General features: G+C 40.1%; 2 protein-coding genes across 2 annotated transcripts in view; one reads left to right on the top strand and one right to left on the bottom strand.

Annotated features, from left to right (window-relative positions):
- Positions 1-2,975, top strand: part of LOC106812069 (V-type proton ATPase subunit E-like) — a 32,162-nt gene extending 29,187 nt beyond the window's left edge. Inside the window, exon 7 of the mRNA XM_014815839.1 lies at positions 2,135-2,975. Coding sequence (XP_014671325.1) covers positions 2,135-2,197 — 63 coding nt within the window. The 3' untranslated portion in view covers positions 2,198-2,975. The remainder of the gene's footprint in view (positions 1-2,134) is intronic.
- Positions 2,976-2,991: 16 nt separating this feature from the next.
- Positions 2,992-11,517, bottom strand: part of LOC106812063 (beta-parvin-like) — a 10,694-nt gene continuing 2,168 nt past the window's right edge. Inside the window, exons 2-9 of the mRNA XM_014815831.1 lie at positions 9,488-9,577; positions 8,956-9,129; positions 8,624-8,767; positions 7,591-7,765; positions 7,240-7,259; positions 5,548-5,609; positions 5,116-5,286; positions 2,992-4,536 (exon numbers count right to left, since the gene is read on the bottom strand). Coding sequence (XP_014671317.1) covers positions 4,387-4,536; positions 5,116-5,286; positions 5,548-5,609; positions 7,240-7,259; positions 7,591-7,765; positions 8,624-8,767; positions 8,956-9,129; positions 9,488-9,577 — 986 coding nt within the window. The 3' untranslated portion in view covers positions 2,992-4,386. The remainder of the gene's footprint in view (positions 4,537-5,115; positions 5,287-5,547; positions 5,610-7,239; positions 7,260-7,590; positions 7,766-8,623; positions 8,768-8,955; positions 9,130-9,487; positions 9,578-11,517) is intronic.

Below are 11,517 nucleotides of genomic sequence, written 5' to 3'. Positions count from 1 at the left end.
CCTTCAATGAGCAAATATAGGCTTGATACATATTTTTACAGTTTTATTTTCAAAAGCTAACGTTCAGTTTAAAGTGTAGTGAGTTATTTACTTAAGATTCTTACAGTGGTTTGTTACACAATTTACGTGGAAAGTTCGAGGAAGCTACCTTTAACATGCGTGGTAACTGTACTATGTAGGTGGTGCTGCTACATGAGGGATGTTCAGTGGCTTACTCAATGTTATTGACAGTTGTCAAGATTACTTTAGTAACGATGACACTATTTATTGTAGATGATGTTTTAGGGCACAAAACTGTGAGCTCCTCTAGCCCGGATCGTGAATTCAATTTTTTCATTTTCTTTATTCATGATTTTGATCACATATCTTAATTGTGTACTTGTGTCTTCAGATAATTACCCAGAAATATTGCCTAATAAGTTTGTGAAGCTGTTAACTTTAGGCTGGGTAAGCTGTTTTTTGGCGTAGTCAGACATTCGTTACATTATGTCATTGATGCCGATGTATGGGCTCTGTCTAGGGTCTGTTCCAACTACTTGCGAACACACTGTTGTGATCAGAATGTCGGCAGACAGCATGTGGCACTGGTTGAGTCGGTGTTTCCCAGTGCTGTCACTCAAGTAAGGCTGCGACTGGTACAAACGTGAAGCTAAGCATCGACAAGGAGAGCTATCTCCCGCGGAAATGTAAGTGTGGTGGATTGCATTGCCTTGTAAGTACGATACTAGCATTGGTGCTATGCTCACCAACTGCCATGTTCTGCTATGGTATTTTTTGTCGGTAAAGGGAAATTTAAACACGGCTTCCATAATTATCATCCATTAAAAAGTCGTTTTTAAATAATGCTCAAAGCTGAATTATTGTTGTCTTATAAGTAAAGCGTGACAAGTGTTTCTGCAATTCTGCAATGCAAATCATTGTTCAGACCAAATGCATTCGTTGTGATTTGTGGTTTAGTGAGAATTATCGAATATAATCGTTTCAGTGCTGGGGCATAGAGCTACTGCCAATCAAGGAAAGATAAAAGTCATTAATACCTTGAACAAACGCTGCAGAGTACATGAGGCAGGTAAGACCGTAAATTCTTGTTAATGCTGGTGGAAATTCAGGGTGTACAAATTGTAGTATATCAATAATATCAAGAGCTATAATACCTAGAGTGTACAACGGGAAAACGGGAAAATAGTGCTATTTCACGACAACATTATTCTACTTTGCCTGCAAGTCTAGAAATAATTTTATGGTATTGCATTAAGCAGAATTCTTTGCTCTCCTAAAACAAGACCAACCGCTTGTCAATACGATACTCCTAGACTGAGATATTGGTCCTAAACCTCCCCTCCCCACATGCCTCACACAGCCTCGCATCCAGCTTATTCAGCAACCTAAACGCCTCTCAAGCATTTTGGCTATCGTTTTCCGTGCCGGCTTGGAGCGCTGATAATTGATGTCACATGCCAAAATTTGGTACTTTACTAGCTGCGTTGTAGAGAACTTAATTAAAAAAACATTGCCGGCTCCATCATGACGGGCATTAGCCGTGGCTAAGGAAAGATAATGGGAGATAAGGGCATAGGCGATGCCCCGAAAGTCACCTCCACCCTGTCCACCTGCACCCGAAAATCATTCATGAAAATTATGGCGGAAAAAACCGAACTCTCACGAAGCAACCTTTAGAGGCGTTTAGGCTTGCTGAATAAGCTGGATGCCAGGCCGTGTGAGGCATGTGGGAGGGGAGGTTTTAGGAGCCAATATCTCAGCCTAGGAGTATCGTATTGACAAGGCGGTTGGTCTTGTTTTAGAGAGCAAAGAATTCTGCTTAATGCAATACCATAAAATTTTCTTTACACTTCGCAGGCCAAAGTATGGCAAAGTAGAATAATCATATCGTGAAATAGCACTATTTTTCCCGTTTTTCCTTTGTACACTCTAGGTATTATTAGCTCTTGATAATATGTCTTATTCCTGGCCAGTCTATGCTGTTCTTCAGCTCTCCTCTATTGTTTTTAATAACATGAACAATAGCAGTTCTGCTTGCATTGGGTACTGCATTGCATAATGAAGATAGCAGTGATTTATGTGTAAAGCATAAAAATGTTGGATGTTCATTCACTACAATTATGTTTTTTTTCAGATGATTCCAGAGATCAGGGCAATACTATTTGGAGTTAATCCCAACAGGAAACATTTGGACTAAAGATGCAGGATGGAACTACGTCTAGCAAATACACTTTAAATTGAGTGGTGTGCTACGATTTCTCTCGGTTTGCCAGTATAATCCCATATATTGTTTTACATATAGTTTTGTTTACAAACTAGCCTAAACCTGGCAAATAAAGCTATGGCTTCATATTACATTATGGGTTTGAATTTACAAAATTTGTCATTTGTCAAATGCATCTAACCTGATAACTGAAATAATTTCCAAGCATCAATATTCCATTTGGCTGAGTATTCACATAGACTAAGAATAACTTAGTTATTCTTACTCTATGGTATTCCTCAGTGAGGTGCCTGATGATCAACATTCCTTATTAGCGGTGCCACCAGCAAGGCTAATATCTATATGTGACCTGTTGGAATAGTAAGATGTATAATATAATATCTCGGTATGGCAGGTAGAAAATGTGGCAGTAATGTGTCTAATTTATTAAGTTTATGAATAAATATGGTAAATATAAGGATTAAAGAGGCAATGTCATTATTAGAACGAAACGGTGTCTAGGTAATAAATGTTTCTTTCATAGAGAGGTGTGGCCATATGTGCTACACTTGTAATTTAATCGAGTAACTAACATAGTGAATCATGTTCTGATTAAATGGTACAGTGGTATAGTATATCATTGCTGCAATGAAAATGGACCTATAGTTGATATCTGTCAGAAAATGGCAAAGGGAAAGAACGTGCTGCAATTTGCTACATATATCATTGTAGTTGTTTTTGTTAACAATAAAACGTGCAAGTAAAATAACCATTTTTGAGAGTTCATGTACTAGTATAAATGTTTATTTCAATGTTAACATTGTTAACATTGTCATCTTAAATAGACTCAATTCTAGATGTTTCCAAACACGATCCACTACAATAATAAATTAATATTTTACTACGTATATAGCCTACTTGTAAATTTTGACAACTTGCACAGCTATTGCCTTTACTAAATGGTTCTAAATAACTCGGCTCAAACTGTAAGTCAGTACCTGTTTCCTGACATCTAAATCTTCAGTTTATGTATATTGATATATTGCACACAAAAATCATTCATTGCACAACCAAATAAAGACACATGCAGGTGCAATGTGCGACTGCCGACTTGGTGAAGCAGTAAAGTCGTACGCTAAAATTCACGATCTCGTCACATGCTAGAAATGCAAATTATAAAAGTAATACAGAAGTTGCAAGTTCTAGTGTGAGACTTTTTCCTTTTCCATAGTATAAAACAATGAGCCAGCATCCACCCGATGCGTGCACATCTAATATAGGCTACATGCCAACTTGTATGAGTTTTTTCATAATAATTACCATACATGATATAAACGGATGAGGATTGTGTCACATCCTTGGCTATTACAAATACTATGGAATATTTAAATATATACTTAGCAATAGTCAAGAAAGCACACATTAATTGGGTAACGTTATGAAAAATTTCCTTCAGTTACATACTAATATTTACTATGTACGAGGATATGAAAAATAACTAAAACCTGCTGTACAAAATTGCAGGCATTTGCTTAAGGTAATTTCATTGCTTATGCTGCCTCCCACTCTCATGGTTCTCTCATATTATTTCATGCTCTAAATCAGTAATATTGCATGAAAATATTACTCTACTATTTAGTTGTAAAAATGCTGTATAAATACTACAAGTAGCATAAACTAATGCATAACTTTACTATAACTAATGGTGAAACTGAAATATTGTAATAATTTATCATTTGAATGATATGAGAGAAAAGCACCTGATGTAAAATGTGGGAAAATAATCAGTACAACTTACATCATCACCATTAGAGCAGCACAAATAATGGCACTAACCTTTAATCATTAAAACACAAATATTAACTTACTTTAAAATTAAACTATTTCTATTAACAATATTTAGTGTGTATCATAGCTATTATATTTGTCAATGGAAAATAATGACGAAAGCTACGCTAATACTCTATTTAAATGCACACATGCTGAGTTACATAACATGCCAATTGTTTTGCCATTAAAAATTCGAAACCCACCTTTGGCCCCCAGAGTACAATCAAAGCACACTGACAAAACAAAATAGCACCAACTTCCTACACACATGTAGAAAATAATCATCAGGCCAAAAACGTATAGACGTTTAGACTTGTTGAGTGTATATGAAAACTAAAGCCCTAGTGTCCCACTTATTCCACTTGCTTGTACTTGGTGAAAAGATTGTACAGCACACGAAGAGTTGACTTTAGATCCATGTTAACGATGTCCTCTGGCCTGGCCTTTGGCCGCGGTAATCCAGAATCCATCATAAGCTCAAAGGCAAATGTCACATTGTGCACCTAGTAATGACAAGAACTGATATGTATACTGAAACTTAATGTGCTTCACATACACATCTGGTCATACAAATGTATTTAACTGCTTAACATGCTTTAATATTTATCTCTAACTGCTTGTTTCATGCACATTTCTATCCTTTGTATTCATCTTCCCATCTTATATGTATATGATTTTCTCATATACAACAGCTTGTTTTACATGCTACCAGACCTTATATATAGTGCAGCTAGATAGTTCATGAGGAGTGATTTATACAAAAAGGGTGTGAAAACTCATATAACAAGGTTCTCCACAGCCCCCCCCCCTCCCTCCCCACCACCAAATGCATCCTCTCATCAGAATTTTTTAATGAATAAAATATTACCCCGTACGCTTATTATTATTTTTTAAATACTTCAATTATATTACTTTTAGAATTATATGAAACCCTCTAATACAAGGTCGTATTATACAAGGTCTGGGTCCATTGACCTTTCATCATTCTAGTTATTAATGCTAGCATAGCTATCAGAAGCCTCCAAGGCTGAAGTGCACTATATGTGATAAGCTTCTAGACCTTCCCATCATTCCTTCAGTACCTTCTGATCAAACTCTGTTGGTGTCAGGTGGTAGCTGTACATTGGTACAAAGTAGCCCTCCACGAGACCCATCAGAAGGACGAGGTACACCCCATCATGAAACTGTGTCTCCAGGTCTGTCACCTCCAAGTTAATCTTGTTCAGGTGCTTGTTCACAAACGTCACCAATGACTACAAATGATTGCACATGTTAACAGAGAAGTTGTAGGTCGAAAAACTGCAAAATATGTAATACACTAATATGTATATAAAAATATGTAATACACAAACACTAAGGTAATATTGGTCTCATACTGAAGTAGGTCGCAGCATTTATAACCAAGGTGTGCAGCTCAGGCAAATGTATACTCCAGCTACAGGCTGTGACAACACAAATCCATTTAGTTTATGTAGGTTCGATTTTTTCGAAAGAAAGCAGTCAAAGGTTGGTACCTTCTTCACAACGTTCAGCTTGTCTGGAGCATGGTCGAATAATGTGTCAAAAGCATCTCTTTCTGAAATGTTCATAGAATATAACTTTGCTGCCTAAAAGGGTCAGTTTGCTTCCTGCTTTCAACATAGGCAGCAAATACTTGCTGTCAAGAAATTTCTAGTAAACCACAGTAAAAGCAAAAAAGATTCTGCCCGGGTGAGTACATTTTTTACTTAATGTCTGGCAGAAAAGTTCATTTCTAACCCATATAATGGCCTAGTAACAAATACAATTTGAGATTCAAAGATCTGGGATTTGAGCACTGGGATCTATTTATCTCTATTTATCCAGATGAGAGACCGGATACCAGAGAAGCGTCGCCCAAACGAGGTGTTAATCCTGACCGCTGAGCGTGGATCTTGCGCGCAGTTCCGCGGCAAGGCGCACGCGACCGCGGGAACGTCCTACGAAAGTATCAAGCGCTGGCAGCTATTGATCCGTGCGCCAAATCCAAAGGCCGGCGCACGGATCAATAGCTCCCAGCGAACAGTCTCGAATTTTTGTGGGTCTAATTCACTACCAAACATATGCACACGCCATCGCGCAGGTCTAATTGCATGAGAATCACTGAAGAACTGCTCCGTCAATCACGCGAAACGGAAGAGAAATTCAACGACCGCGAAATATACGGCTTAGTCATATACAGTATTAGCCTATAACCGTGTGCTGTGTGTGTACAACCACAGGCACTTGGAGCGTTTCAATAAAATATAATGCTAAATAAATACGAAATCTATTTACTACCAAAGTCTTAATGTTTCTATACTCTCTTTCACCTATTATTGCCGACAATTTCCTGTAAATGCCGTCCAAATGCTCATCTACAACAAACACTGGCTGCTGCCATTTCTGCCGCTGCACACTGACATATAAAAATATAATATTCATATTTATTTAGCATTGTATTTTATTGAAACGCTCCAAGTGCCTGTGTGTACGACGGCCTTGTCTGTATATAGAGTCGTGGCGCCATCTATTGGAGGAAAAAGACAAGCCGGTGCGGGGGGCGTTACCCACAGCATGTCACGTGACAGACTTCACGCACTTTCACCATGCCATATGCCACATGTTCCTGTGTAGACTGTAGGCAGGCCGCAGCCGCTCGTGTAAAAACTGTGGGCGCATGACGCGGCACATGATTGGTCGGCTAGCAGCGGCCACGTCACTGAGTAAACATCGTGATTGGCATTCGGTGGGCGTAGTGATTGAGGTAATTAGGGTTATTTAAGGATTTCGATAGTTTTTGGTGCGCTTTTAAATCCCAAAAATTTTCTCGTGCTAGTATAGTCCATGACATGCTTACCAGCAAACACTGTGTCAAGTCAGTGACTGTTGCCCACGAATTCAGATTAGTCAAATTCCCATGCAATTCTGGTATGATTTATGCCAGTAGTAGAAATGAAGTAGGAGGAGCGTGCCGCTGCATATATGAACTCAAACCTTCGGTTTGCACAAGGATGGGGCGTCCTACGGGGGGCACAGTTACGTCCAGTCAACCATTGTGTACAAATGGATAACTGGTCTTTCGTATAGAGAGGTTCACCCAGTTTTTTCATGAGTAACATGCCTAACCCCTGAGGCTACATAGGGTCAGAAAGACTTTAACCTGAGAGTGCGTTCACGTAATACAACGAATAAGCATAATATCTTACCAAACTTCGCTCCCAGGTGCCTGAAATAAACAAATACATTTCATGTAAACTTGTTATTATCGAATTACATTATGTGTTATATTGGAAATAATTTGCGCTACTGATCGATGAGTAAGCCACTGGCTAAAGCAATTTTTATGCTGTTATTGTCTTGAGATACATCATATGCAGATGCACCAGCTGCTGTTACTGTATTACAACTACCACTAGCTGCCATTGCTGTTTCTGCTTCTGTAGCTTGAACTCTGACTGCCACACCTGCTGCGAGTTTGTCTCAGTTACATGTGATTCTACAAACGTTATATATTTTTAGTATTCCGTTAGTTACAAGGCTTTACAGGTGGGACTTACTCATTCTCTCTTGTCAGCTCCTCGGCTACTGTCCGTGTGAGGAGCCGTCCTTCTCTCTTCTGCACCACAACCACATTTACGATGACATGCTCCGGTAAACGAATAGGTGCTCGAAAGTGCATAGCCAGGGCCACAAGCAAGTGCAAAATTGCAACTAGATTTTTTCCATGAATGCCTGTAGAAAATCCAGTGGGGATCAACGTCAGAACGAGCAGTGTTGAAGCAGGGAGGGATGACTTAGTACTGTGGTAGGGCTTTCAGAGATTACTTATGTAATTTGATTAATTATTTTTGATAAGCCATATATACTAGGAATTTTTTTACCCAGATCATTAAAGTGATTATTGCAAGTTTTTTGGCTCAGAAAAACTAAATATAGCTGAATATAGTCTCACCTGACAGTGGAAATATCACTGATTATACCAACATTCAAAACACCAAGATTTTATGCAGTTATAGCATAGAAAAATTGATTTGACCACATCATACCAGCAATAAATTTTATCGTGTCACGACTCTCAAAAATCACAAATGGCGTCTCAAACAAGCGAACATAATTAAAACAAAAGGGCGTGCAATTCTGTTTGGTAAATATTATTCAGTTTTTATGTCAATAATTCAGAGCACTTTCTGTCATTGTCATTCCCGTGTTACTATCTGACTGGCAATCCACAAGCTTCTCTAATAACAGACTTTACGTGGCATTAGTACTACACTGCTGTTTACACTAGTATGAACGTCTGTGTTTACACTCTGACCTGATTTCTAGGGTGCGTGGTATGCATTGCTGCACTGTGACAGATGTCTCACGCTACCGTGAGAAAATTCGAGAGATGACAACGGTAAACAGAAACAGAACGCAAAATTGTAATCGTGCATGATTTCATTGGATTTGGTGAATACGAAGGTTCTAAGACATTTTATCGTTACTCTAGACAATTGCTGTTACTCAAGCAATAATGGTAGCTATCATGAAAGTGGGGAAAACACTCGAAAATTCTCGCAATAGACGCTTTAAGATACCTCTACATACTTTCCACACTCCATTTTTGTTGATTCCACTTCTGAACACCCAGAATTTCATTGGCTGCCTCCAACACAGTTCTTAGTTTAGCCTTCTGGACAGCTTCATTCTGAGTTACTTCAGCCACCTCCAGCCTGGTATCAGTCAACTTTTCTGATTGCAAGATATGCATACAACACCATTAGCACAAATGAGACATTTAAGGCTGGAGGCAAATGCTACAGATTAAATGTGTAATAACAAATTGTTCGTTTTAATTTGCTTCTGCATTAATCATAGAAATGTCATTCATGTATTATGGTACCAAGTTATTTCAAACATATTAATTTGCCAGAACGTACCGATCAACTTGCCAACGATGAGGCCATCAAACAGATCTTCTTCGATGTCCTTAACGATGATTCTGTATGATGCCAGCTCATCATTCACCCAGTCCAGCAGTACCTTGATCAGCTCCTTCAGTTGGGGATTTTCTTTCGATATCGGTTCCACCATCGACCGTTCCTCGTTCTCGTCTGCCAAAGAGTCAACAATCAACATCTGCCAGTAATTTTCAGAATGCCCTCTGCATACCTTTTTACTTTAAACTGGTACATTTTTAACTAGTAATTATTTAAACGCAAAGAGTTTTCTGTCACACTAATATTTTGCCCGATTTTTGTGAGAGCAAATGAAAGTACAAATGTGAGATATATGCATATATATATACATCTCCATATATGAGCTATATATATAATGCCTCATTACTGGAACTTACTAGTTTATTCAAGTATAACACACTACCCAATAATCAAACTATCTTATGACCGTAATTAGTGATTACATATTGAGCTACATCAGATCATGTGAGAAACTTTTAAGTAAGTTACAGACCGAGAATGCAGTCTTGTGGGAGGAGCTCAGCCTTCACTGGACTGGAAGGTGAGTCTATAGCACTCTGTCCTTCTTCGGTCAACTCATTAGCTGAAATATGAACAATAGATGACAATTTCTACCACACCTACCACCACACAAGATAGTTTGCCAACACTTTAATGGCAATAACATTATTTTTTTCACAGATATATAACCTCCTAATGTAATAACTAATAAGTGAATAATCGAATCAAGGATAGTTTGGGACCCCCGCAATGTTTTCACATTATCGTGCGACAATAATCTGGGGTGCTAAATTAGGGCTGAGAGAGTCTATGTCCCCCAGGGTACTGCCGGAACGTACCCTGGTACTATCTAATATGCCGGACCGTACCTCGCCTACTTCACTAACAAGTCTAGGGAGTCGCCTACGCCTACTCCCTAACCTTAACCCTAACCATATCAAATAGTTACCAGGGTACGTTCCGGTATACCCAGGGTACCCAGGGTACGTTCCGGCAGTACCCTGGGGGACATAGACCCTATGAGCTAAACTAGGCTTGCCTTGGGCCCGCTTTCTGCTTTCATTGCTATAAAACAGGTGAAGTGATGTCTTATTACCAATGCCAACATTTGGCTCAGTGTCACGAAAAAATTAATCATGAGCTGCAGTCTTCAGAGTAGAGCCAGTGCAGTAGTGACAGTGTCAGAGTCTCACAGAGAAACTGACTGTGTTGTGGTAGGAGCCTAGTGCACAGGCACTTGGAACGTCTCAATAAAAAAAAGGTAAATAAACCCGAAATGTATTTACTACCATTTGAAGTCTTAATGTTTATCTACTCTATGTCGCCTATTATTGCCGATAATTAGCCGTAAATGCCGGTCAAATGCTCATCTGCAACACACAAGTACACCGCACGCCCGCCCTGTGCACAAACAACATGTGCACAGTGAGGGCGCGCGTGCACTGGCAGCAAGAACAAGTCCGCGTCCGCAGCTACAGCACACACGCGGCCATTGACTATATATAACAACGTTGTTATATATAGTCAATGGCCGCGTGTGTGATGTAGCTGCAGCGGAATGGTTCTTTGCTCAAGTTGCTGCCAGTGCCCTCCTGTGCAACACTCCGAAGCATCTCTCATCTACCATACTCTCAACTGCCGCACGCCCGGCCGCTGCACAACAACATTTTTCACAGTGGGCAAGGGCGGTGCGCGTGTGCACGTGGTCAGCAAGACAGAGTCCGCGCCGCACAGGCCTTAGACGAAGCACACACACGCCCGGTGCATTTTGACTATATTATGTAAAACGTTGTTTATACCTATTAGTCAATGGCGCGGTGTGATGTAGCTGACAGGCGGAATGGTCTTGCTCAACGTTGCGGGCCCGTGCGCACAGCCACACCTTTCACCAGACACGAATCAACTGTGCAAACGCGGCTGCACCGGTCAGCGCCGAGCTCATCTATTTCCAACGCATCCACGAGGGTCTGCGTGCGACCACTCACACACCAGTCTAGATATATAGCTGAGAGCTACAGTCGGCTTTTTATTTATTATGTATTGTTTCCAAAAGTGTTTCGAGTTTGCGCTCACGCGCTCCCATCAAATTTTCGCTTGATCGCCTGCGGGGTCGCGCGGGTGAGGTACCCCGCGTGTTGATTGCACAGGATTTGCAACACAAAACTCAACCTTTACGACCTCCACTTTGCGTTTCCGTAATAAGTACAGTGCTTACTGGTGTCAGAAATATCATGCCACATCACTCGCCAAGGCAGAGCTTGAGTGTGCCACCAAAATCACGAATTAGATCATGAAATCCGCGAGCTCTAGATTGCTGCGCGATTGGAACCCATGAAGTCAGTGCGGAAGCGCGCCACTGCATCTTGGGTAAGCCACAGCAAGTGCTTCCAAATGGAATGGTTCCAATCGCTTCCAAGCCGCTAGAGATCGCGAGAGATTCCATTGATTAATTTCGGTGATTGCGTGACACAGCTCTGCTTAAGCGAAGTGAGATCATGATTCTTCTACAAACAAGTAACATGT

The sequence above is a fragment of the Priapulus caudatus genome, unplaced genomic scaffold, assembly GCF_000485595.1.
Source record: "Priapulus caudatus unplaced genomic scaffold, Priapulus_caudatus-5.0.1 Scaffold605, whole genome shotgun sequence".
Classification (NCBI taxonomy): domain Eukaryota; kingdom Metazoa; phylum Priapulida; class Priapulimorpha; order Priapulimorphida; family Priapulidae; genus Priapulus; species Priapulus caudatus.
The sequence above is the reverse complement of the archived record's forward strand: the minus strand, read 5'-3'. Positions and strand labels throughout refer to the sequence as shown.